The sequence below is a fragment of the Leptomonas pyrrhocoris genome (genome assembly GCF_001293395.1).
Source record: "Leptomonas pyrrhocoris isolate H10 chromosome Unknown, whole genome shotgun sequence".
Classification (NCBI taxonomy): domain Eukaryota; phylum Euglenozoa; class Kinetoplastea; order Trypanosomatida; family Trypanosomatidae; genus Leptomonas; species Leptomonas pyrrhocoris.
The window spans coordinates 1-25,598 of record NW_015438362.1 but is presented as its reverse complement, the minus strand read 5'-3'; the positions used below and the strand labels follow the sequence as shown (position 1 = coordinate 25,598).

General features: G+C 57.3%; 8 protein-coding genes and 4 non-coding genes across 15 annotated transcripts; 9 read left to right on the top strand and 3 right to left on the bottom strand.

The window, feature by feature from the left end:
• Positions 1-707: 707 nt before the first annotated feature.
• On the top strand, positions 708-5,729 carry ABB37_03638 (hypothetical protein; the record flags this gene model as incomplete). The annotated part of the gene is made up of 1 exon (XM_015801037.1): positions 708-5,729. The coding sequence occupies one exon, from the start codon at positions 708-710 to the stop codon at positions 5,727-5,729; it is 5,022 nt and encodes a 1,673-aa protein (XP_015659657.1).
• A 413-nt stretch (positions 5,730-6,142) lies between these two features.
• ABB37_03637 (putative mitochondrial folylpolyglutamate synthetase (FPGS)) lies at positions 6,143-8,528 on the top strand (the record flags this gene model as incomplete). 2 transcript variants are annotated; one of them, XM_015801036.1, is made up of 1 exon in its annotated part: positions 6,143-8,528. In XM_015801036.1, the coding sequence occupies exon 1, from the start codon at positions 6,888-6,890 to the stop codon at positions 8,526-8,528; it is 1,641 nt and encodes a 546-aa protein (XP_015659656.1). In that variant the 5' UTR covers positions 6,143-6,887. The 2 variants fall into 2 exon arrangements, with proteins under 2 accessions (XP_015659656.1, XP_015659655.1); XM_015801035.1 differs by having other exon boundaries at positions 6,373-8,528.
• Positions 8,529-9,297: 769 nt separating this feature from the next.
• On the top strand, positions 9,298-11,498 carry ABB37_03636 (cyclin-e binding protein 1-like protein; the record flags this gene model as incomplete). The annotated part of the gene is made up of 1 exon (XM_015801034.1): positions 9,298-11,498. The coding sequence occupies exon 1, from the start codon at positions 9,396-9,398 to the stop codon at positions 11,496-11,498; it is 2,103 nt and encodes a 700-aa protein (XP_015659654.1). The 5' UTR covers positions 9,298-9,395.
• Positions 11,499-11,989: 491 nt separating this feature from the next.
• Positions 11,990-14,067, top strand: ABB37_03635 (putative membrane-bound acid phosphatase 2; the record flags this gene model as incomplete). Of its 2 annotated transcripts, none has more annotated exons than XM_015801033.1 (1): positions 11,990-14,067. In XM_015801033.1, exon 1 carries the CDS (start codon positions 12,346-12,348, stop codon positions 14,065-14,067), a length of 1,722 nt encoding a protein of 573 aa, XP_015659653.1. In that variant the 5' UTR covers positions 11,990-12,345. The 2 variants fall into 2 exon arrangements, with proteins under 2 accessions (XP_015659653.1, XP_015659652.1); XM_015801032.1 differs by having other exon boundaries at positions 12,014-14,067.
• Positions 14,068-14,960: 893 nt separating this feature from the next.
• On the top strand, positions 14,961-18,159 carry ABB37_03634 (multifunctional cyclin-dependent kinase pho85-like protein; the record flags this gene model as incomplete). Its single annotated transcript, XM_015801031.1, has 1 exon — positions 14,961-18,159. The coding sequence occupies exon 1, from the start codon at positions 15,145-15,147 to the stop codon at positions 18,157-18,159; it is 3,015 nt and encodes a 1,004-aa protein (XP_015659651.1). The 5' UTR covers positions 14,961-15,144.
• A 722-nt stretch (positions 18,160-18,881) lies between these two features.
• ABB37_03633 (membrane-bound acid phosphatase precursor) lies at positions 18,882-20,642 on the top strand (the record flags this gene model as incomplete). 2 transcript variants are annotated; one of them, XM_015801030.1, is made up of 1 exon in its annotated part: positions 18,882-20,642. In XM_015801030.1, the coding sequence occupies exon 1, from the start codon at positions 19,098-19,100 to the stop codon at positions 20,640-20,642; it is 1,545 nt and encodes a 514-aa protein (XP_015659650.1). In that variant the 5' UTR covers positions 18,882-19,097. The 2 variants fall into 2 exon arrangements, with proteins under 2 accessions (XP_015659650.1, XP_015659649.1); XM_015801029.1 differs by having other exon boundaries at positions 18,903-20,642.
• Positions 20,643-22,966: 2,324 nt separating this feature from the next.
• ABB37_03632 (hypothetical protein) lies at positions 22,967-23,659 on the bottom strand (the record flags this gene model as incomplete). The annotated part of the gene is made up of 1 exon (XM_015801028.1): positions 22,967-23,659. The coding sequence occupies one exon, from the start codon at positions 23,657-23,659 to the stop codon at positions 22,967-22,969; it is 693 nt and encodes a 230-aa protein (XP_015659648.1).
• A 639-nt stretch (positions 23,660-24,298) lies between these two features.
• ABB37_04178 lies at positions 24,299-24,409 on the bottom strand. The gene has a single exon (XR_001548668.1). It is a non-coding gene; the product is annotated as an snRNA (small nuclear RNA).
• A 191-nt stretch (positions 24,410-24,600) lies between these two features.
• ABB37_04189 lies at positions 24,601-24,672 on the bottom strand. Its single transcript has one exon. It is a non-coding gene; the product is annotated as a tRNA-Pro (tRNA).
• Positions 24,673-24,747: 75 nt separating this feature from the next.
• Positions 24,748-24,818, top strand: ABB37_04187. Its single transcript has one exon. It is a non-coding gene; the product is annotated as a tRNA-Gly (tRNA).
• Positions 24,819-24,892: 74 nt separating this feature from the next.
• On the top strand, positions 24,893-24,964 carry ABB37_04193. The gene has a single exon. It is a non-coding gene; the product is annotated as a tRNA-Thr (tRNA).
• A 190-nt stretch (positions 24,965-25,154) lies between these two features.
• Positions 25,155-25,598, top strand: ABB37_03631 (hypothetical protein; the record flags this gene model as incomplete). Its single annotated transcript, XM_015801027.1, has 1 exon — positions 25,155-25,598. A coding segment is annotated over one exon (444 nt), but the record flags the coding sequence as incomplete, so codon positions are not given.

The following is a 25,598-nucleotide window of genomic DNA, read 5'->3' as shown; positions in this document are numbered from 1 at the left end:
GACCTCTAGGCGTGCGTTGCTTGAGAGTGAGTTTGTCGACGTAACTGAAAACGCGTCTTCGCCTTTGCCGTTCTACTAGTAAAAATTAAGCTTCCACCGTTTCTTCTACAACGTTTCGTCGCCTCTTTTCGCGCGCGCGCCCGCACACACCCACACCCACCAACACACTTACGTGAACAACGGACGGAGCAAATTACACGCTCGTACAGTCCAGAAAGCACACCGGATAGAAAACATCGACATATAGAACCAGCAAAGAGCAAAAAGGGAGGAACAAAAGAAGGGAGGCACAGCTGACTCTTACCAAGTGAGAAAAAACAAAAACATCATCAACCACCCAACGACCTACCTATTCGTTTTGCCTGCCTTACTGCACACAACCCCTGCGTATGAACGAGGGTACGCGCTTCTTCATTACCCATGAACAGGTTCACTGATGCACTTCTGCGCACAGCACCCAACACCGCACTTGTCACACATTTCTGTTCTTCCTTTTTTTTTTCTTCGTTATTTCACAGCTTTCCTCACACGTATTACTGGTGCCCGCAGCTGAACTGCGCAAAACCACTTCGCCGTAACGCACGAATAGAGTACACGCATACACCAAACACACACACATACACATTAAAATCGACCGTTGCTGTTTTTTTCTTTCTTTCTTCCTTTATTGCTGTTCCACACGAGGAATTACATTCCCTTCCTGTCAAATGAGTTTTGTTTCAGACGAAGAAAGCGTCGTAGAGCGACCGCCGGCGCCGTTTGCGGCGCCATCGCACCCCACCGATCCATTTCTTAACCCCCGCCGCAGCGCAGCAGTTGCGCCTACCCAGCCGCGACCAGATCGTGACGTGACGGCCGTTTCAGCGTTACCCGCCGTGTCTGTAACTTCGCGGGTCGCCGCGAAGCGCCCACGACCGAGTGCACCAACTGCGGCTCCCGATGCCTCAGCTGTAGAGTCGAATAATTCGGCTTCTGGACGTCCGCAAGCGAGGAAGGCGCGCCCAACGACTACAACTCGCCTTGGCTCTTTGGGTTCCATCGTAGCCGGTTCTGCCGGGGAATTCGATAGAACTAGTGAGGGCAATGAAAGCGCATTTGCCGATCATGCGGGCACTGAAGGCGCATCTAACGGCATTCTGCAGGACGGCGGGGACTCGTCCGATGAGGGAGAGAGGGATGTCGAGGAGAAGGCGTTCCTTGCAGCGGCCAGTGCGACCGTACCTGACGGACACGGGGCTTCCAGCGCCGCCACACCGCATCCGTGGCTCGTTACGGATGCTTTTCACGTCAGTCTGTGGTACGTTCTGCGGTACGCCGGCAGCGCGTTGAGTACAGCTGATTTATGGGCGTGCCGTGCCTTGCTATCCCTCACAGCTGTGATGCCGCCTCTTCCATCGCCGCCGCTGCCAACTGAGGACAAAAAGACAGCTTTCGTTGATGACACAAACGTATCTAGCCTGCCTCTCGATGGCACCGCAGAATCCAAGAGCTTGCGTGCTACCCCGTCTGGCGCGTGGACATGGACAGGGACGGAGGAATCCGAGTTGCTGTTGCGACTTATCCTGCGCAAACCGCACGGCTTCACAGGGCGACACCTGGAAGCGCGCTACGGAGACTGGCTTCACATGCAGCCCACGCTGACTGCACTGACGGAGCGGCGCTTCCTTTGGTGGCCCTCATCCAGCGCTTCTGTAGCGTCTCCAACAGACAAAAAGGGCAATAATAAAGCGGCCGCCCCTCATAGGAGTCCGGTGGATGTTGAGAGCGAAGCTTTGGCTGCTCCGTCACCTCCGCACGATGCCCGTGCATTACGAAGCACCTCTCTCTGTAGTACTCCAATGATGGAGGAGTACGATGGGACGCGTGTGGCAAGGATGCTGCTGCAAGGTGGTGCCGTCGGCGCGGCAAGGCAGGCGGACGAGCCTGCCGGAGGATTGTGTTTTGTTTCCGAAGAGCTTGTTCGCGTGCTGCATGCGGTGCGGAGCACGGAGCTGCGTCTCTTCCTTACAGCACTCCGTCATGGCTGCAAAGCACATGCGACGAGGGAGGCATTGACGGACGACTTGCCTCCTCTTGTGTCGCGGCAGACGCCGAAGAACGCGAAGAACGGCGCCGGCGAAGACAACGCATCTGTCAAGTCATCGAATGCGGGACGAGTCGGTGAGGGCGTGAGCCCATTGAAAGACCACCATGGTAGCTTCAACGAGCCCATCTACAAGAACATGCCCCTCGGTGACAACAGCCTGTACGACGCCATTCCCGGGCGGAAACAGGACATGATTCGTTACGCTATGGAGCGGCGTTACTCGCTGTGGGCGCCCACCTCACCGGCCGTCGTTACCGGGGCATCGTCTGATACAGCGGCAAAAACGTCAACCGTCGCTGCGACATCGCGCTCCAGCGCTGCTGGCGGTGGTGGTGGCGGTGACACTGTGCAGAATAATAATAATAGAGACGGTCAACAAGGGAGAAGCACCCGGCGGAACGGCGGAGCCGCGGCAGGACAGTTCACAGAGCAATCTTCCGCCTCCGATTACAAAGGCGCGCTTTTTGTGAGGCGCTGCTTTCGTGACGTGGAGGACGAGGCGTTGCTCGTGGCACGGTGTTGGGACACCCACGTCGGGCCGGTGTACGCGCCTCACGCCGGTCTGAAGGCCCACCTGGTGTGGGTGACGGAGATTTTCCACGTGCTCACGGCGAACGGCGGTGCGGGGGTGGTGGGCCAGCAGAAGTTGAAGCCGCTTGCGGCCACCATGGCGGTTGCTGCACCTCCAACCTTGCTCATGCTCCGTCCTCAACTTCTCTTGCTGCTGCAGTCGCTGCAATCGGCTCGGCAGAAGCGCCGTCAAGCCGCACCCTCTCCTGCTACGGGAGAACATGAAGCACGAAAAGGACCGTCTCTGCGTGCGACACCAGCATCAGCAGCAGCGGCAGAGGAGAGCGATGAAACGACGGTGAGCGCTGATGTTAACCGTGTGCCGTACGCCTTGCTGCCGCGGTGGTTTACAGCACCTGTTACCCCTCAGGCGGCGTCTTCTTCATCCCTTACATGTACGTCAGCCCTCACGGAAAAAAAGACCGCAAAAGCTTCTACCAACTCGCACAAACTCGACCGCCCTCCGATAATGTTGAATGATGAATTGTCGGACGAGGAGATCATCTCTTCTACCCGGTCATTCCACGTCCCGGACACCGATGAGGACGGCAATTCTCGCAGCGGCGTAACATGCGGCGTGCCTCCCCCAGTGCAGCTCTTCGGGACGACGCCGATGCTGCTGGAGTACCGCGCAGCCCTGCATGCACACCGCGCGCTGTACGACGTGACCGATGGTGCCGCCTCGGCAGCGCAGCGTTTCCGTGGACGAAATGAAGCGTTTGTCTCGCACATGTACAATAAAGTGATCGGCGCCGTCCGTGCCGGCGTGGCGGCGGTTCAGCGGCACCCACTGAAGCATTCTTCTTCTCCGACTCCGCCCTCCGACGCGGCGCGCTTCGTCTCACCTTTTCCTCCGCTGTCTACCGCACGTCAACAGGCCTCGGTTTCGCTAGACTCGATTCTGTACGCGAGAGGAAACCACGCGGAGCACCTGCTCGTGTTTACACCTCTCTATCGTTGGTTCTCGTGCCTCGAATTGCTTTACCAGGTTCTGCAAAGCGCCCATCGCTACGCGGAGGCGAACGAATGCTTACGTTTTCTCCTCTACGAGCCAGTCTACGTGCTGCACCACATGCCGGAGCTTGGTGGCGGCCCGTCCACTTTGGCAGCCAGGGAGGCTGCGCGTGCTTCTCGAGGCCTCTCGCCTGTCACCTACGCGTTTCGCTACAAGACGCACAAGCGCGGCGAGTGGCTGTCTCGCCTCGCGCATAATATGGTGCACCTGAAACGCTACACCGAGGCGCTCACGTTTCTGGAGGAGGCGCAGACCGGCTTCCGTGAACTGACTGGGAAGATCACCGAAATTGCGAAGCTGAAGGCACCGTTTGCGGACCCGACGAACGAGACGGCGGCGGCGCTGTGCGGTGTGCTGACGGGCACCTCGTGGGACGAGTCAATGCTGCCTGTCACGGTGCAGCGCCGTGGCCGAATGCTGCGTGTGCTCTGGTCCTCTCTTGCCTCCACCGCAACTGCTAGCGACGACGACAAGGGCAGCAACGCCGCATCGTCATCGTACCCCTGTTCCTTGGCCCTGTACCACGCCGTGTGGGAGTACATCCGAGATCGTTACTGCCGTCGCCATGACCGACTCGAACTGGAGCGATTGCTGGCGATGCTGCACCGACGCTTGCGACGATGGACGCCACTCGCGGCCCATAGCCAGCTAGCAACACGTCAGCTGACGGATGTGGCCGTGCAGCGAGTGAGGGGAGTGCGGGATGCGCTGGATTGCATGCTGTGGCGTGAACCAAGTGAAAACACACCCGTGATTGGTGGTGCACGCGGTGCAACAGCGCAGGCCATCAGCGGTGCCGGTGCCGCTGTCCAAGCTCCCAACAGTTCGCGTCGTCCTGCGCTTCCGGTCGAGCTGTTCGTGCTCGAGCACTTCTTGAAGAAGTGGAACCAGCCGGACCCGAACGAGAGGCTGTCCAGCGTCACGAGGAAACGCCAACGCGACAATGAAGCACGCACTGTTGACCACGCCGCGGGTGCGGAGGAGCGCAACCACCCCACAAATCGTAGTGGCGGTCGCGGAGTGTGGTGCGGTGCGCACTGCGAAGGACGTTGGATTCGCTGCCTTGCCCACGCGCTTTTGTGGGACTGCTACTGGGCCTATCCTTCTGTTTCGCGTCAGAAGGCTGATGCACCGCCCGCTACGAGGCAAGTCGATGGCCCTTGCGCTGCAGACCACGATCTTCTCTGGCTCTCCGCCTTTCAAGATGGGCCGCTCGACGTCATCACCCCTGTGAACTTTCTGCTGCGCCGTCGAGCGTTCATTGCGGATCGCATTGCTCAACTCGAACGCTGCTCAAGGGAGGAACTTCAGAGTTGGGTTGCGGCACACATCAAAACAGGCGGTGAAGAACATGCGCAGCAGCGGGGCGCATCGACGTTATCAAAAGAAGCAGCCATCCGACAGGAGTACAGCAAGACAGGGAGCCTGGAAAGCGGTTTACCACGTGCTGGCGATGCTGACGTGGAAGCGGAGAGTTATACAGAAGAGGAAGAGGAAAGCGAGGAAGAGATAGTTGGACGCGGCGGCACCCGAGGTTTTGGCTCGGCGAAGTCAGCAGCCAACCCTAAAGGTGACGTCCGTGGTTCCATAGGAACTTCTACAATTCCTGAGGCGTGGAAGGTACCGGTGGGTTCGCTTCCCTTGCTTGACATCTTACGCGTGCTACCTCTTCCTCCTCTCTGGCGCCTGCTGCGGTGTCTGTATCTCAGCCCGGTGACGGAGGGCGTTCCGCTTCGCTTCTCCGGTTTTCCTGATCTGGTTTTCTGGCGCTGCCATGGCGAGGCGGAGAGAGATTTGGACCAGACAATGAAACTGAGCGATGCACTAAACGGCTCTTCCGCTCACGCAACGCGCACGGTGCCGGCCAGCATCAGCAACAACGCATCTTCTCCCTCTCTCTTCTGCTTGATGGAGGTCAAGAGCCCGAGTGACACGCTGAGCACGAAGCAGATTTCGGTGAACGACATTCTTTGCCGATGCGGCTTTCAGGTTTGCGTTTTGCGCGTTGACGCCGTCCATGACAACGGCGAGCCCGTCAGCGCCAAAAAGTTAAGGTAATCTTCGAGCTGCTACAATCGCATCTGCTGACAAACGTTTTCAACCCTTTTTTATTTCGCTGCTGTGCTCTCACCAACCAGATGACGCTTTAATGTGAAGGTCAAATCTGTACCACAACGAAGAAATGCGAAGAACTGCAGTACTATAGCAAAACAAAAGCTGCTCCGAAGGGTTTTTAATTATTTTAAACAAAGCAATGCTGCTGACGCGCTCAATTCAACGCGACAGCGCGATATTTCTATGCTAATGAACCCGTATTAGGGATGTCGCTTAAGCCGCTTCTCGTTTTTCTTTTCTTTTGCGTCTGTGCGCTTAGTTATTTCTGCTTCCCATGCGTTCTTCTCTCTACCTTTCTATTTCGTGCCGTCCATCTGATTCGTTGCATGCGACTACTGCCTACGTCAACACTGTCAGGATGTCAATTTGCGCGTGACATCTCCAAAAAAAAAACGTCAAGGTCGAATCTGGAGCCCAACTGCCGAACGGAGAGAGAGCGAGAGCCTTTCTCTCATCGTAACTATAAATACACTAACAGAACGTTTTGTTGTTGTTTCCACTACATCTATTTTTTTATTTCCCTCTCTAACACACACACACACCAACGTTGCCTGGCTTTTCTTTATATACTTCAATTAACCGAGAAGCCTCACCTGGAGATTGCTTCTCCATCTTTGTTGTTCGCCGCTCCTTCTCATTTTACTAGGTCGCCTTGGCGCCTGTTTTATATACGTCCCCCTATTTCCTTTTCTTTCTGTCGAACAGGTGGAGAGCCGCTCCGACAACACTACACACTATCACTAGAGCCGATCTTTCTTGCCTAACATGCATCAGCGCACTCGTGCTCGCGCCACCACTCTCTCCCGCAACTCTATCGTTCCCTTCATCCTTCGCGCTACGGCGCGACTTCGGCACCCTCTCATCTTCACCTTCGGTGCTCGCCGGCATCGTTGTTTCGGCTTCGCGTGCGCCTCCGCCGAGCAGCCTGTGCTTCGTCACCTCGCCTCGCGTCCCGCTGTGCTCTCCACGACTCTCTTTTCCACTACACTGTCTACTGTGTCTGTCACTGGTCCAAAGTGTTCGTCATCGCAGCCGTCGATACGCGCAGCTCGCTCCTCGTCGCACACCACCGACTACACCGCAGCGCTGCGTCTCAGCAGGATGTCTGCTGCTACCTTGCACGCCGGAGTGCAGAGGAACGGCATGCCAGCCAACCTGCCTGTGAATGGCACCGGAAAGCCTCCGCAGCAGCCACACGTCGTGGTCCACAATCTCGGCGAAGGGGGCGATGCGGGGGTCGGTGCTGAGGGCGTGGGTCGTGCTGCTGTTGCGGGGGACTTCCCCGCCCCGCCGCAGCAGCACCGCCGCCGTTCCTTCCAGGATGCCGTGGACGTGGTGACGAAGATGACAAGCCGCAAGCCGAACAAGTGCCCCGACGCCTTTGAAGTCACAAAGCGCTTCCTCGACCGCCTCGGCTTCGCGCCCATCTTGGAGCGCATTCGCTTTGTGCACGTCGCCGGCACGAAAGGAAAAGGGACGACTTCGGCCTACACAGCAGCCCTGCTGCAGGCCTACGGTTTCAAGGTTGGTCTCTTCACCTCGCCGCACCTGACCGACTTGCGCGAACGCACGGTTGTGGACGGACGATTGCTGGACGAGGCCACCTACGCGCGGTACTTCTTTGAGTTCCTGGACAAGTACGAGGCGCTGCAGTTCTCGAACAGCCAGCTGGATCGCGACATTGCGGCGCCGTCCCGCGCGAACTTCTTTCGTTTCATGTTTCTCTTCTCCTTGTACGTCTTTGAGCAGGAGAACGTGGCCGTGGCGGTGATGGAGGTGGGGCTAGGCGGTCGCCTTGACTCGACCAACACCGTGCCTGCCGAGGTGAGCGTTATCACTGCACTGGGCTACGATCACATGGAAATTCTGGGCAACACGATCCAGGAAATCGCCAGCGAGAAGGCAGGAATTATGAAGCCTGGCGTTGTCTGTTTCGCCGCACCGCAGGTCGACCACCCAGAGACACGACAGGTGTTGGAAAAGCACGCCAAGGAGGTGGACGCGCCACTTATCTTGCTGGACAAGGACGTGCTGCCAATCCGAAGCTGGCCGCGGCTCGCCATAGGTGGTATTCACGCCGTCGAGGACAGCAAGCTGGCGTTGATGGCGGCGCGTCGCGTTGCCAATATCCCACTCATATTGCCGCTGGACGAGGTGGAGAAGAGCGTCCTCCAGACGATGACCTACGCTGGTCGCTCGCAAATTGTGCCGATTGACGGTGGGGCGGACACAACCCTCTACCTGGACGGCGCCCATACACCGGAGAGCATCGCTGGTGCCACGGAATGGTTTCTGGAGGCGAGCGCGGCGACGACGAAGGACGCGGCTCCGCGTCGCGTGCTCGTCTTTTACACCTCGCGTAACCCAAAGCGGATTTTGAAGGCGTTCATGCCGTACGTGTCGAAGTTCTGCAAGGTGGTGGTCGCGCAGATTGCGAATCCGCGCATGTCCTCGCACTCCGCCGACCCGGGCGACGTTGACGGTAGGATGAGTCAGTCGAGGGAGGAGATGGTGACGACGACGGAGTGCTGGCGCAGCATGTACCGCGAGGTGCCGTGTCTGCCGTGCGCGTCTCCCTTCGACGCGTTGGAAGACATTTTGGATTTGGTGGTCCCGGCAGCGAGTGACGGCGAGGACGCATCCAAGCCCGCACAGGTGTTTGTATGCGGCTCCTTCTACCTGGTGGGGGATATCGTGAAGCTGGCTCGCACCTACGAAGCGGGTGAACGTCGCCGAGAGTGAAGAAAACGGCGTTGTCGTGATGTGCTTTCCGTTGCTCTTGAGCTCGGTGACGTGTGAGAGCACGTGGAGGAGGTGAGTCGAGCAGTAGCGAGCGATCAGTCAAACTCAAAGAGCAGCCAAAGGTATCGTGGTACTTTCTTCTTCCTCTTCTTTCTGGTCACTTCAATTTGTTGTCCATCGCTGCAATTTCCAAAAAAAAAGGTGCAGTCGCAACGAATGACATGGCGGAGCGGTAAGGAGGGTAACATCCTTGCCTACCGTTCATTGAAGGGAAACCAAATAAGAGCAGAAGAAAGCGTAGATCAGGAAAGGGTGACATACGAAACACCACATGCTCGTGGACAAATAGCAATAGCGGACGTCAACGTAGCTGTTGCACGCAGTTGCTTTAACGCCTTTCCGCTAACTCTTCTCCGGTAAAGAAATAAATAATAATAAGAATGGCGCTTGCATGGTTTTATGTTGCGATACGTGAACGTGTCTTTGAGCGTTTTTCTTTCTTCCAGACAAACACACAAAACAAAACAAAAACGTAGGATACGTGATTCTTGTCTCGTGCGAGTTAAAATGTCCCCAAAGCCGTTTTGCGTTGGAATGGTGGACAATAGCAGAGATCCTCGTGAGGGAAGAAAGCAGTTTGCGTACGTGGCTTTGCTGGCGGTGCGCAGCACGCCACCCGCTCAGAGCACGAGGACCAGCTGACCTTTAACGTCAAGCAACTGATTTTTTTTCCCCTCCATCTTCTTATTGACTTTCGCCTCTCTCGTTAGTGCTCAGTTTTTGGCTTTTTAGTTTTTCTATCGCTACGCAGTAACGGCGCTCCGAAGAACGCTACAAAACGAGCGGTAAGAAAACTACAGCAACATCATGTTCAGCGTCGTTCCCACATCCGCGGTGCTGCCGGCTGAGAAGGAGTTACACGAACTCCTGGCTTCTGCGAAAGCCACCGCAGATGCAATAGTACCCTACTTGACGCTCCACACGCCTGATGGAGCAACTGAGGCCTGCGCTATTCGAAAAGTCGCGTCATGCCAACGTTTCTATTCTGCTCTCCTGCGCAGCGATGGGACGCTACTGCTGCTGACTAACGCTGCTGCCGGTGACTCGCTCTCGTCCCTTTCCACGAGAGCAGCGCGTGTCTCCGTGCTCGACAGTGGCGGCGAAGCGGTGCAAGACGTGGCGGCGGGTGCGAGCCACATCGTCTACTGCACCGTGTCCGGCGCCGTCTACAGCTGCGGGTACGACAACACCTACGGCCAGCTTGGCGACGGCACAGTGTGGTCCTCGTCCTCGTCATTTGCTTCTTCCAATGGCGCACGCACAGATGAAGTAAGAGACATTCCAGCTCTCAGCGCACCAAAGCGAATTGTTGGGTTTGGTGGCGACGGTACCGGGGGCCGTTTGAGCGATAGCTGGGTGGATGCAAGCGTTTCTTCGTCTGCGGAAGGCGCCGCAGGAGACTCTCAAAAGGCAGGTGCGCAGCCGCTTGCCGCCGCCGCCGCCGCCGTTGCAGAAGCCTCCCCACCGAAGCGCTACGTGCCTCCTGCGAGCAGCCGCCGCATTCGTCAAGTGGCGTGCGGGTTACACCACACACTGCTTCTTACGCACACTGGACGCTGCGTGTACGGGTGCGGTCGCGGTAACCGCGGCGAACTTGGCGGTGCCCGGGCAGTGCTGGCCCAACCGTCGTTCCGCTCCGTCTCGCTGCTGTTTGGCCTGGAGATGCGCCAGGTGGCTGCGGCGGACGCACACAGTTTCGCCTTGCTCGAGAACGGCCTCTTGTATGCGTTTGGGGACAACACATGTGGTCAGCTGGGGCTGGGTCACACGACGCGTGTCAGCCAACCCACTCTTGTCCCTCTGCTTGGGCAGGCGGTGGCAGCGGTGCGTCCTCCATACCAGCCCCTTGATTCAGAAGCTGCCACAGCATCTGGCTCCACCACACGTCCTTTGCGGTTGGATGAGAAGGCGTACTCGTCCCTACGTGCGGCGTACGGGTCGGCAGAGAGCACCTACTACCCTTTGCGCGTGCCTCGCCTGCAGGCCGACAGGATAAGGTTCAGCGAGGCAGCCTGCTGCGCATCCGCTAATGCCGAAGTGGACGATGCGCAAGTACGGTGGGTGCACTGCTGTGGGTCGTGGACGCTGCTGGAAACGAATCGGTGTGATGTGTGGCTGTCGTGTGGCACCGCACTCACACGTGGAGTGCCGCTAGCGGCGCAGGCGTCCATCTCTGGCGTGCCAGCCACGCAAGCGGCTCGCATTGATGGCTGTGGGGTACTGGGCCGTCCTTTCCTAAAAGGAGACAAGACGGTGGCCTACCAATTCTTTCCCGTGCGGTGGCCCTCGTTGATCAAGACGGAGAGCAGCAGCAGCTGGGACGTGCGGGTGGCGCCGCTCGACTGGGCGCACGGGGAGATGTCGAATAAAAGCAGTCCTAGTCGTAGCCTCGGTGCGCAACGCAGCGACGAACTTGAAGAGAGAACTGTCCCCCGGCATTGCACAACCACCCCGAGCGAGGCCATAGCGATCCACAATAACACTTCGTCGGAAGCACCGCACCGACCCAGCGACACGGAGCCGAGCCTGGGTCTCACGAAAAAGACGGTGAGGGGCGAGGAGAACTGTAAGGGTACCCGTGTGTGCCCGTACCCCACCTCGTTGTTTGTGTTACTCGGGGATGAAGAAGACGGGGCCGGAGCTGCGAAGGAGCCGGCGCGGGATGTGCACACCGGCTTGTTATCGTCGAAGTTGCTGGTACAGAGCGGCGCGCCAGAGATAATAGCGGTGGAGGTGCAAACGAAGGACGCCGCGGCGTGGGAGATTGTCACGGGACGCGCGGCGGACGCGGCGGGGGCGGCAAGCGGGGTCGACGTACCGGACCGTATACCGTCTGGTGCTTCTCTTGTGGGGCTGCACTCCTCTCATGGACAGTTTATTCCGCTACCCACGTATGCGCTCTTTGTGTGAAAGAAAGAGTGTCTATTATGTATCATCGAATGGACGACCGTCTCCGTTGCATCCCCCACGGCAGTACCGCGCGAGGCCGCAAGGTGAATGGAATGTAAATAGTGCTTGCATGTAGCAGACCGGCAGTATTTGTACGTGACGTTTCTTTCTCTCTCTTTTTTCCTCCCCTCTCCTCCGATGTCGACTATCCGCGGATTCACGTCCGGCAAGGTATTTTTAACTGATAAAACATGAAAACAGCGTCAACAACGCCAAAGAAGTAAACTGGATCGTTCAAAGACACAATGGTGACACGTGGAGGAGATCGCTTCTCAAGAGAAATACGGAATGCAACACCGAAACGCAAAGCAAAAACCCTTACCCGACAAGCATAGCAGCACAACGCTCCGAGCTTTTCAGTTATGTATACATCTTTTTGGAACAAATCCGCTCGACACCTCCCTCACCTTCCTCCCGATCTCTTCCTGTTGTTGTTGTTTTTACAAACGATGGAACTATTTTCACATCCCGTCTCAGCAAAACGTACTAGCTGCACGACCGCTCTCGCTGTTGTGGTACACCTGGGTAGAGATAACTGACCTTTAACGACTCACACGCTTCCAAATCTACGCGCACTCTTTGAGACACTCGAAGAGGAAATATCAACAACACCAACGCACAAAAGATCTGCAAGAGGACGCGAGTATTTCAAAGCACTCTTGCCGAGTTACGAGCACCAGCATACTGTAGCGGCACGACGAGCGCTGTTTGTTTTGTTGAATTAAGTACAGAGAATCAAAGCACAACTGCTTTGCAACGAAGGCATTGTTTCAACATTCCTTTTTTGTTACCCTCTTCTCCTTCGACAATGACTTGCGTGCTTCGCCTCACGTTGGTGGCAACACTGGTCGTGGCACTGGTGGCCCTCTCCGCTGCGTACGCGAAGACGGATTCGGTCGCCGCCTCTTCTGGGTTGTCTTCCAGTGCAGAAGGAGTGGACTTGGAGGTGGTGCTGGTCCAAGTGCTGCACCGCCACGGCGCTCGTGCCGGCACGCCGCGGTTCAACACCTCCGATATCTGCACCGAGGCTCCGTGCGGGTACCTGACCTGGGCCGGTGTCAAGATGCTGCTGAACACCGGTGCCTACCTGCGTAAACGCTACAATGAGGACACGACGGTGGTGAACACGCCGCTGTTTCCGTCGCCGAGCTACAACCTTGATGTGTCCTATAGCCGCTCCTCGGACGTCCTTCGCACCCTGCAGAGCGCCGAGGCCTTCCTGCGCGGCTTTTTCCCGAACACCACCAGCCTCTACGCGGCCATCCACACGGTGGCGGAGGCTACAGACATTCTGCTGAACAGCAATGTACAGCCGTGGCTGAAGTTCTTCTACTCGAACAACAAGCCGTTGCTGCATAAAGTGTGCAACCCTCTGACCGACAAGCTCTACCCTGACTGGACGGAGATTACGAAGATTGGCAAGGAGGTTTTTCTTGAAGGTTTCTGCAACGTATACGAGACACGCTCGGACTGTGTGCGCACTCTCTTCGACATTGCCGCGGCGAAGATGGCGGTCGGTGAACTGGATAAGTTCCCGCTGTTGAAGGCCAACTATCAAAAGATTCAGAGCATCACGCGCGTGCTCTTCGCTTACGAGTATCACTACGACCATACCGACCCTCTCATGTTCAAACAGGGTGGCCGCGGTCAGCCTTTCCTGAAGCAGCTAGTGCAGAACATGGACAACCAGATCGCTGGCACGAACACGTACAAGCTGATGCACTACAGCGGACATGATACAACGCTGGCGCCGGTCTGGGGCACCCTCGGCGACGAGTCGGACACGGCCATGCTGCCTCCATTTGCGCAAATTATGGTGGTGGAGCTGCTCAAGTCCAAGTCGACGGGCGCCGAGCAGGTGCGCGTGCTGCGCGGCGCGCCGGGCCAGTCCCCTGACACCAACTTTGTCTTCGACTGGGACAATTCGTGGAACTTGCGCTGCATGAACTCGTGGGGCGCCACCTACATTGCAGATGGACACACCTGCCCGTTTGAGGACTTCAAGCGTTACATCCGCTGGTCGGAGCCTGGCGACGCGCGCGGCTACTGTTTCCTCGATCCCGATTCTGTAGCCATTGCAAACTGCCCGTCGGGGAACAGCGCCTACGGTCCGCTGTCCAGCACGTGCCAGTCTTACCGCGCCGCCTGCCCGTCCTTCGCCTGCACCAACGGCTACACCCTCGACGGTGCCTCCTACCAGTGCGTTTGCTCCACCGACTCCTGCCTGGGCGGCACGTCGACCCGCGCCACCACCAGGCCGGGCACCGCCAAGGCGAAGGGCGCTGCCAGCGCGAAGGGCACGGCTGACCAGACAAAAATGAGTCACAACAGCGGGCTCAGCGCGGGTGCTGTCGTGGGGGTTTCCCTCGGCACCTTCTGTGTCGGCGCTGTCATCGCAGTCGCGGTGACGACAGTTGTGTGCGTCTGCGCGAAACGCCGTCACCAGAACGCCACAACGAAGCACGGTTTTGTGGCGTTGGACGACGGCCGGAGCAATAGGATCGAAGCGCGCGAGGAAGAGAGTGCCTAAATATCACTGCACGACCAAATCAAAAAGACTTTTTCTCGGTTTTTTTTTGTCTCTCTTCTGTTTTATTTTTCCTTTTCAGCATGGTTGCAACAAGAAAAGGGCGATCACCGTTGACGTTTTTGTCGAAGAGACGGTTCCTCTTTTCGCCACAAAGGAGCGTCATCCAGTGCTTTATCGCGCTTTCTCTGCACGGAAGATCTAAACAACCGCAAAAAATCAGGTCGAATTTAGCTGACGTGTGTCGCGTATCTTTTCGTTTTGTTTCGCACACTAACTACGAAAACGCCATTATTAGTTTTTTATGCGTATCACATAATCCTCTCCAGAAGTGTTGATTGTTATTCCGTTCCTCTTCGGTGCAATGAATATTTTTCCTTATTCTATGAATCCCCGCAAAAAAACATGAGAAAGGAGCAGGGAAAATACTCACGTCAAAGAATGTGCAAATGAAAACGTGTGCATCTCCTACTCCGACAAATACTCGGCATAAGACGTACTTACGTTTCCTGACGCGCCACATTCTGCGTCTTTTGAAAAGATATACATATAGTTACGCGGCTCTCTACATGTTGTCGTGCAGGTGTAAGCGGGAGAAGTTGAAAAAACGCACTGATACAGTGCGTCGGAGAAAAGATGAAAATCGGCGAAAGCCTCTAAGCAGGACAATAAAGCTATTACTCAGATATGTATGTAAAATTCAGAGGATAGGAGCAGCAGAAATAGCATTGCTATATGCAAATGCAAAGATCCCCACCTGCAGGCCACTAAAGTGACTGAGAACGATTACATGGAAGATAAATCGCAACGCTTTGTAAAGCTGGATATTCGTTTGCTTCTTCCACCCTCCCCCCCCCCCCCCACCGATTACCCTTCTGTACTCTGACAACGCGAAAGCTGCGCTTGGCCCGGTACGTTCTCTTTCTGTAGCACCAAATTTGGTTTCCTATTCAGCTCTTGGCGCCTGCAGTGCTACTTGCCATTGAAGACAGCATTTCGTCGTTCTAAAAATACCTGTCTCAAGTACACAGCAATCCTTTAGGATTCTTCTCTCCCATTTCTTTCACCTTTTGATCACACATGTCGTCGATGAGTGTGTGTGTCTACGGCCTCTCGGCCCACCATCTGGAGACGTTCTTTGCCGAAGAAGCTGTGCGACGCACGCAGCCGCTAGTGGCGTCATCGGCTGCCGACTTGCGCTTTGGACTTGTTGGCGGTGCAAGGGCTTTTGGCTCGTGGGGGCGCGGTTGGCCGGTGGTGCTGGAGCGGTGTCGGTGCCAGCGGGAACCGTGCGCGCTGCTCTCGCCGTCTCACCCTTCGGAGGCGCCGCAGCCTTCTCACAACATCAACGACTTCGTGGAGAGCGAGCACTACGTTGCGCACGTGGACATCTCAGCCGAAGAACTTGCAGGTTTCCAGAACGGTTCTTCTGCTGGCGTAGCTGCTTGTGATGGAGATGCCGACGAGTGCCACAAGCGAAACAACGGCAGCTTTAAGTTTCCGTGCCGACTGGTGATTCTTGAAAATGCCTTTTTCTGTGTCTCTTCGGCTGCTAACTCCAGCATCTGCGCCACCCCCGGCACGGTGATTGCCGGTGTGGATCAGCAGCACACTATGCCCTCCATCCTCCAGGTTACGGCGGTCGCACCGGCGGCAAAAAGGAACTCGATGGATGCAGGCGGCACACGCGTTCAGTGGTGCGGTGTGCTGGACGTGCGCCCCGCGACTACGATCTTCGATGCGGCTGCGGTTCCGCCACCCTCCACTGCTGCGGGCGACAACTCACAAAGGAAGATGGAGGCGGACGAAGCGGCAACCGTGTTCTTTACCTCCACTGGGGAGCAGTTCGTTTTCTTGCACAACCTGCCTGACCTGCCACCGCGGCCACTGGTGTACCCGGTAGAGCGCGCTTCCTTATCGTCCGACAGCTCCTGCCCTGCAGCGGCAGCTGCCGGGAGTACGGAAGACATCCCGCCGTTTTGCGGCTGCGGGAAAGGGGGCCGCGAGGGCGCTACGGGTGGCGAGCCCGGTCCGCTGCTCGCCCTCACCTTCTACGCGAATGATCCTCGCCTCCCGTACGATCGGGCGGCGTGGGTGGCGGGGCTGACAGACAACGTGCGCGAGGTCGTGCAATACCGCGAGCGCGAGGGCAAGGAACCGACGCCGATCACGACCGTCTTCTACGTGACAGACGTCCGGCCCATACCCGAGGGAGGCAGCTGCTGGTGCCCGTCTCACCTGCCCATGCCGGCACCGCTGGAGCAGCAGCTGCGGGAGGTGAGGAAGAAGCGCAGCCCCAACTCTTCTGCTGCGAGTCCACCGGCGTCTCCTGCGTCACGCGTTTCGTCCGACGCGGCTTCCAGCACGCCTAGTGCGATGCATCACCACTCGCACCGTGATGGCCCGCAAAGGGCGCCGCGTGATGCGGCGCTGGCAGCGTCTGTGGCATTTTTGGAGAAAGGCTGGTGCGTGCGGCCCTTGCGTCCCGCCAAGCCGGTGCTGCCAGACATGCGCAACACGGACGATCATGGTCGCCCGCCTCTGAACTCGAATCGTACGCAAGAGGCGTGGACGTGTTTGTTGAACCTGCGCGAGCTGGAGGAGTTCGGGATTGAAGTGACCATCAAGGTGCCTTACATGGTGGAAGGAACTGTGCTGCACCTGAAAGGCACCACAGTGATCTTCTCTGGCATGTTGCAGTCGAGCACGAGCGGCACGCTTCTGCTGTCGGTCTTCTGCCCTGCACCTGCGGGCACGAAGAACACGGAGCTGACCTCCTTGTGGGTAAAGCTGTATGTACAGTACTTGCTGATATTTCCTTTAGGCGAGTGTGCGACGCGTGGCCCGCTGGAGGTGGCGCGCTCGCGCGAGACCTATGCTCGCCTGACTGTTCCCACGCTGGTGGGGCATCGCGGGCTCGGCAAGACGTACACGCGTTCCCCTGCGATCTGCGGTGCGCCTCCCCTCATTATGAAGTGCAACGAGAACACCGTCCCGGCGTTCCAGGCGGCCCATGCCCGCGGCTGTGCGATGGTAGAGTTTGACGTGATGCTGTCCGCGGATCGTGTCCCCGTGGTGATTCACGATCCGGTTATTGAGCTGCTGGCGCTGAAGCGCGATGACGCGTGCGCGCCGCGCGGATCGCACGAACACGCCCCGGTGCGCGCCGCGGTGCACAAGCTGAGCGTGTCGCAGCTGCGTGACCTGCACGCGCAGAGCTGCAAAACGCTCGGCCGCGTCTTCCCTCTGAAGGACATGCTCGCGCACCACTGGGAGAGTCTGGTGCGGCTGGCTGCTGCGCGAACGGCGAAGTGGACGGGTCGCGGTGACGCCTCCAGCGCCGCACAGCTGCGCCACGACCCCGTCATTGGCAGTGCATTGATGCATGGGGAGGACTTCCCCAATGGAGTGCTGTCACTTCGCCAGGTGTTGGAGCAGACTCCGCCGTCTCTCCGCTTCAACCTGGAGGTCAAGTATCCCTTCCAGCCGCGCTGGGACTCTAATCTTTTCTTGCAAAGTGACGCGTTCGAAGTGAACGGCTTCGTCGACGCCATTCTCCGCCTTGTCTTCGAGTTCGCCGACAGCGGGCGCGAGATCACGTTCAACAGCTTTGATCCAAATATCTGCCTCGCCTTGGCTCTCAAGCAGAGCCGCTTCGACGTTTTCTTCCTGAGCGACACTGAGGAGCTGCGTGACTTGAAGGACTACCGCTCGTTTTACATCGAGGGTGCTATTCAGTTTGCGACGTCGCAGCACTTTGCTGGCATCTCCATGAACGCAGGGACGCTTCTCTCTGCTGAGGACATGTGGGTGCTGGAACGGATTCCTGAGACACCGATCTACTGCCATGCCGAGCGCGGCCCCGTCCCGACAGATTTCTTCAATGCGGATTTAAATCCGTCGTACAACGCGGCGAGTGCGTCCTCCTTTTCTGGGTCCTATGGTCGTGCGATGGTGGCCGAGATGCACCGACGGCATCTGAAGGTGTGGACGTGGGGTGGGATGAACAGCTACTTGTACTTCACCTACGCACAGGCGACGAAGATGCGCGTGGATGGGGTTATTGGAGACCGCATGCCCGTGTTTTCATCGTGAGCTTTTGAACATTCGCAGGTGTATCTGTGCTGTGGCTACTGTGAGCGTGAGGCAGCGAGTAGAAGACTTGCCAGCTGCTGATGTAGGGAATGGCGCCCTCACGAAAATGCCCCCATCACCCACCCTTTTTCTTTTTTGTAGCATTTGCGTCGTCATCCGTTTTTATTATTACCGTTTTTATCGTTTTTCTGCGGAGAAGGACTCAGAGTTGCTCCCTGCCTGTCGATTGGGGCAGTCTGAAGTCTCTCAGCAGCGGTAAAACAGCAAAACGTGCGACTGGACATCAAAAACAGTTTTTGGTTTGTTTCTCACCTCCCCCTCTTCTGCTTTTCCTTCGTAGCGACCGTTTGTTACTTCACGAACGGTGTAGAGTTATCCGTCGAAAGCCTTTTTGCCCCCATAATTCTCGGCGGCACGGTTTTCTCTTCTTTTAACGAATTTGTTGAACTCAATAACAACGACAACGACTGTGCGACTGCCTCAACGACTGCTGCGTGCAACGACGCGGAGTGGAAGTGAAGGGAGGAGAAAGCAGCTGTCTTTTCTGATGGGCAGCGTGCCACGTTCGTTAACGGATCAAGCGAAGCTCGACACTTTTGAAGGCATCACTGCGGCTGCTGACTTGGCGCTACACGTTTCACGTTCTGTAGCTTTTCTTGGATCTGACCATCTCTCCTCCCGTCTCTTTTCCTTGCTGGCTCTTGATTGATTCTCCTCAACCAGCGCTTTCTCCGTCCATAGCAGCGCTTTTTCCTCCTCGAATTCCTCACCCGCACACTTAAACCAAGAAGACCGCAGACAACATTTCGCCCTCTCTTACAAGCCCTCTTCCTGCACATTTACCGCACGTGGTGATCTGCCGCCTTCCGCACTGAAGAGAAGAAACGCGACCGGCTACTTCCTTACACACACGCACACACACACACACACTTGCTAAGATGGGTCGTGGCATTGTCTTCGCCGTTGCGTTGTGCGCGCTGCTTTCGGTGGTGAGCAGTGGCACAGTTCTGGCCGCCCCTGCTTACAAGTTGGAGTTGGTGCAGCTTGTGCACCGCCACGGCGCCCGCTCCGCGCTTGTCTCGTACAACGAAACCAAGATCTGCGGCACCGAGTTCCCCTGCGGTTACCTGAACTACCAAGGGCAGCTGATGCTGCTGAACTTCGGCAAGTTCCTACGCCACCGCTATACCGAGGACGCGTCGGTGGTGTCGGAGCCGTACTTCCCTTACGATTCCTACAACTTGTCCATTTCGTACACTCGCTCGACAGATGTGCTGCGCACGCTGCAGAGTGCCAATGCGCTGCTGCGGGGTCTCTTCCCCGATTCATCCGCCTACTTTCCTGCTGTGCACACTGTCGAAAACCACGAGGATGTGCTGCTGCACAGCTCAATGGTGCCGCTCATTCGTGCCCGATACAACTATGCACAGCAGGAGGTGCGCGATGTGTGCGACCCGGTGCTGGACAAGCGCATGTCCTTCGAGACCCTCCAGGCGACGGCCGCAGAGGTGCACTCGCAAGACTTCTGCTCCAACTACACCCTGCGCTCCGCCTGTGCGGAGACGCTGTGCGACATTGCGCATGCGTACGAGTCCACCGGCCAGCTCGACTCCACGCCGTTGCTGCGACAACACCTCGACGACGTGTGCGCCGTGACGGCGACCAGCTCATACTTTTACTTCAGCTACAACAAGAGCGACCCCGTCCACCAGAAGCAGGGGGGGCCGTACTACCACCTGACCAAGACGTTGGTGCGCAACATGCACCTGCACCTGCACCACAAGACGGCGCCGCCGTTCAAGCTGTACGAGTACAGTGCACACGACAGCACCATCTCACCGCTGGCCACCTCGCTCGGCGACAACTCGCTGGAGGCGATGCTGCCGCCCTTCGGGACGGCCTTCATCGTGGAGCTGCTGTCTGCGGCAGAGGGCTCCGCCTCGTCGAAGTCGTGGTACGTGCGAGTGCTGCGCGGCCACCCTGGTGTGACGCCATCCACCAACTTCACCTTCGCCCTGAACCACTTCCCGATGCGCTGCATGAACGCGGAGAATAACACGTACGTCGCCGACGACAACGTGTGCCCACTGGCCGACTTTGAGCGCTTTGTGGCCTCCACCGCGCCGACGAGTGAGATGGGCACGTGCTACTTGGACCCGATCCTGAACGGCCGCATGGACTGCCCGGTGGACGCCGTGGGCGACAACCGCACTCTGTCCTCGGACTGCCTTGTGTATCGCAAGCTGTGCCCCAAGTACGCGTGCGGCACCGGCTACTACCTCGACGCCGTCGACTACGGCTGCCGCCGCATCAAGGCGACTGAAGAGGTCACCGAGTCGACCGGCATGTCGCGCGGCGGCATTGCGGCCCTGTCGATTGCACTCTTCATTGCGGGCACCGTTGCGGGTGTTGCCGGCATGGTGCTCAAGAAGCGTTTCATAAAGCCGAAGAACGGTGAGCAAACGCAGGCGTTTATCGAGTGACTGCGTCCATCTTTTTCTCTGTTGTTGTTGTTGGATTGTGATACACGAAACAATCAACCGACACGTACGTACGTGCGTACTACAGTTTTATATAATCTCTTCGGTCCAGCATGCTTCTTGTTTCTATCTTCTTTTTTTCCTGTGTGTCCGCACCTTGTGCTTTGTTCTTGATTTCTTTCGACCCTCTGCCGTTGACACGTTCTGTTGTCCCTGTTTCAAAAGGCAGAAAAAGAAGGCAGCAATGGAAACTGTAACCAGCACGTCGTCAACTCCCCGCATCAGCGCATCCACCGAGACCAAACAACAGCTCCGACATTTGCATCGCTTGTACACCAACGTGTCTCATCACCAGAGCACGCCGTTGAAGCATCTAACCTCGTTGTTTAGCGTGTGATGACCAAATCCGTTTCTTCGCTGCCGCACCTTCATCATTTGTTCTTCCTCCCCCTCTGCCTTTTGCCTACGTGCGGGAACAGGATGGGTCACTGTCCCTCCCCCCCCCCCTCGCGAGGGATACCCCTTCGATAAAGCCGAATGTGGGATGTCGCGCGCGGGGGATGGTAGATCGGCCCGTGACAAACACCGTGCCTGCGTCGAGGAAGAGGACTGCTCCCCAGCCTTGCAGCGACGCGTCCGTCACCAATGTCGTCGATGGCGCGTCTCCAGGCTGCGGAACGTGCCGGGTCTTGTTGCGCTGGAGGTGCTGCAATAACTCCGTCGCAAAGCGCGTGACGTAGGGAGACAGTTGTATCCGGGCAGAAAGGGTCGTCTCACCGCGATTGAGGGCACTCAGTTTCCGTCGGACAAACTTGAGAAACATGTAATACCGGAAAAGCCGAATGCCCTGGATCGCAGACCAAAAAAACGCCCGCGACGCAAACACCTCCAAATCGCCCACGCACATGCCATCCCATGGCGGGGTCTCGCATATGTGCCTCCATGCTTTTTCCCCGATGCGTACGGACCTAGCGGAGTGATCGAACAACACCCCCACGAACGTGTATGTCGGCACTGCCACCGCACATTCACCTATCGTGACACGCGCCTGTCGCGCTATTGTCGTCACCCGCTCGGTCCACGCAGCCACTGCGTCCCATGGTCCGGCGATTCGTACGTTGTCAATTCCAGACATGGATTGCCAAGGTTGCTGGGCAACAAAACTCGTCCGCAACTACCGACGGCACTCTCGCCATAGCCGACGTCAACAACTGCATCAGCTCGGGGCTCGCGACATACGCCATCGGCAACCGCGCCAGCCCCACCAATGAGCCATCCCCCATGCGGCAACAAAACGCCGCGCGCGCTTCCTCAAGCAACGGAATCTGGTAAAAGGAGGCCTTCAGACCGAGGTTGAGCGGCAACCCCGCCTCGAGGCAAAACGTCTTCAGGCTGCGCAACAGCGATGTCCGCTGCTCCCAGGTGGTCGCCTCGTACGTGTCTGCCGCGACCTCGTTCACCTGGTTCCTCAGAGCTGACAGGAGCGGCGGTGCCGCCCCTTGTCCGTCCCAAAACAGCCGTGCGTCGTTCACCGACGCTCCCGCCGGGAGAGTCTTCGGCGGACGACACGCGACATCCATGAAGGTGGTAGTCGGAACGAGCTTTGCCAGCTCCGCCTCGAACAATCGCTGGGTCTGGGGTCACGACGACGGCCCCCTCCCGGTCGACCCCCCCCTGGACCGAGCGGATTGCGGGCAAATCATCGACTTGTGTCTGATCTTGCCACAGTTGTAGCATATCACCGCGCTCCCTCCATGTGTCGCGGCCTTCGGCTTCCCGTTGTCCTTTTTCCCACCCTGATCAAGAACTTTTTGTAACGGGTCGAAGTTGTAGGCGTTCTCCTCGCACGCCTGCAGGAACTCCGTCTCCGTCATCCGGTAACCGGAGCCGTGGGTGCGGTAGAACAGAGTGAGACTGTAACGTCGGCCCGTGCCAATGGTGTCCGACCACTGCGCCGGGTCCACGACCGCGAGTTGTACCCATTTTGCCAGGTTTTTGAACGCGTCGATCACGGCGGGAGCGCGTGCCGCCTCGTTGCGGAGAAAAATCTTCTGCAACTGTTTTTCTATCTCCCAAGGGTTCATACCCTCGAACCAGGGGCGCCACGTGCTGACGTCCATGGGGTCAAATCCCTGCCGACCGCTGGCGACGCTGGCCTCCTCATCGTCCAAGAACCGTATGCGCGATTTCTGTGCCGGATACCCGTGCTCTCCCAAACCCTCATCCAAGAGTTGTGCGCACAGCAGGCGAGCATGGCGCAGCATCAGGGGACTCTGGAATTCAAGTCGACATCCTATGCGGACACAACTGCCCGAAATACCGATGAGCTACGCGCTTTTCGAGACGCTCTCTTGAAGCTGCAGGCTAAACCTACCTCCTTCCCCCCACCCATGGAGCATGCGTGGGAGGCACCGCGGGATCTGAGCCAATCCGACGCCCAAACGTGTAATTTCCTCCATCAAGCGAGCGGTCGTCTCACCGCCGCCCTCAGCCCCTCCGGCTGTCACCTCCGTGGACAAGTCGCGAAGAACCCCTTCCAGGTTCTTTGCCTGCGTGTTCGCGGCCTCGAGCGCATCGACACGCGCTAAGGTCCTCCCCAACTTTTCGCGCTGCTGCTCGTAGCCGGCGCATTCCCGCTGCACCTCCTGGCGCATCTGCGTCTGGGTTGTGAGCGCCATGGTGCTCTCCAGGTGGTCCACTGGGGCCTTTAATCCCTCCTGGGTGCTGACGAGCGTCCCCCGTTCGGCAAATACCTGGCGATCCAGTTCCTTAGCCTTCTCCGCATATGCGCGGCGCAGCTCGACCATGTCACGCTTCGACGTTTCTGCCTGTTGCTCCAAGGACCGCATCCGCTCCGACATCACTACTAGGTCCTTCTGGAGACCCGCTGTGGACATCTGAGTGTTCATGGCTGCCTCCTGCCGTAATCCAGCCACTTCGTAAGCAGCCTGCTGACGCAGAGACGAGATGTCGGAGTGAATACGAGCCGCATTCAATGCCGAAGCCGCGTTGGCCGCCATCCCCTGATAGAATGCGGCTTCCGCAGCGGTGGACACCAGCCTTTCCCACAGTTCCGTTGTCTCGATCCGCACCCGATCGACAATGTACCGGAAGTTGGTTCAACCCCTCTCATAAGGCTCATCGGTGAGAACGATGTCGCTCCCCCACTTCGTCGCCTTGACTTCGAGTCCCCGCGGGTTCGTGCCGTCCTCGTCGCGGATCTCGAGACTCGTTTCGCACGTCCCGCCCTCGGGGAGGTTCTCGTCAGCATCGACCCCCATCTTGTTCCACAGCGCCGGGTCAACAGGAACCAACGCCATTGTGGACAGGTAATGCTAGGAACTACGTGTGCTTTAAAATGCTAAGATTATGATTATGTGCTAATTATGAAGCTGGCGAGTGAATCTTTTAGACATTTTTTTTTTCCAGAAGACCGGAGTCTTCACACTGGCGGACATGACTACCCAGGATGCAAAACCCACAGAAACAGGAGAGTCACGACCAACAGGCGATAGAAGTAAAAGAGAGTAACGTGTATTTCCCCAAATGACTGAGATCGCCGGATCTCATCCGTTGACTCTATTTTCTTTCTTTCTTCCGTTCCTTCTATTCCCCTGGCAAGCACTGAGAAAAGTACGAAAAAAAGATCGTTTTCCCTACCCTTGGTAGGATCAAATATTCCCTGTAATAGGAGTGCTGGAGTTTTTAGTTGAGCACTAAGTGAACAATCACCGGAGGTTCTTGCGTTCACATCTCCCTGCGCAAGGCTTGCAGCAAGCCGCGCCTTTCTTGCCACTGGAAGACAGTGTTGGCTTCGACGCATCTAGAATAAGTAGCGCAGAGACCGAAATGCCAGCGCGGCCCTTTCCCCTCGTCGCTCAGCTGATCTCTCTCTCGCGATGTCGAGGGTTGGTTTTGGGTTCGAGCGCCGTTCGCGCGGTCTTTTTGATAGGGGAAAAAAGGGTCCAGCCGGGAATTGAACCCGGGACCTCTCCCACCCTAAGGGAGAATCATGCCACTAGACCACTGGACCGTCGAGCTTGACGACAGCAGCTGTATTCTCTCAAGTTGAATTAACAAAACGCCCAGTTGGCGAGAGTTTGCCGAAGCGCAGTTGGTCTAGTGGTAGAATTCTCGCCTGCCACGCGGGAGGCCCGGGTTCGATTCCCGGACTGCGCAGTCCTTTTCGCCAAAGAAAGAGGGAGAACAGCGCACCCCCGCCGAGCAACACCAAAAGTCCCCGTTAACACAGCGGCTGCTTAGCTCAATGGCAGAGCGCCGTCCTAGTAAGACGGAGGTCACGGGTTCGATCCCCGTAGCGGCCTATCCTTTTCTCGTTCGTTTTGCTATCGAGAAAGGATGCGCAACGTACCTCTGGGATGATGCTCCTCACATTCTTGGTGTGGACTTCCAAGATCACCACGAGACGGTCCTACAGACCTTCCTGAAGTCCCAAGCAGCACCCACATATACTCTACAAAGCATTCAAGCTATTGTCGAGCACATGAAACAAGAATGCTTCGTCTTCTCTCAAGCACCGCTCGACATTCTCAAAGATCAGCTGAACAACCGGCGTTGGAAGCGCAGATGAAACATGCGCTGGCTCTCGAGGCGGACAGGTATCGCCACGAGTACGAGCTACGCCGTGAGCAGCTGCACAATGACGATGCGCTGCAGCGTAGCAACTCGGACAACGACGCAAAGCTGCTCCAACAGCAACTCGATTTCCAGAAGTCCAACCTGGAAGACCGTGAGCGACGCGTCTCCGCTCGTGAAAGAGAACCGGAACAGGTGAAACGCGCGTACGCAAGAGATCGAGAAGCCTTGGACACCAATTGGGACGATCTCCAGGAGACGGCGCAGGAACGGATTGCCAAGCTGCAGAAACAGGGCAATACCCTCGAGGCGGAAAGGGTTCAGTTGGAAGTCGAGAAAAAACTGGTCGTTGACCAAAAAGCC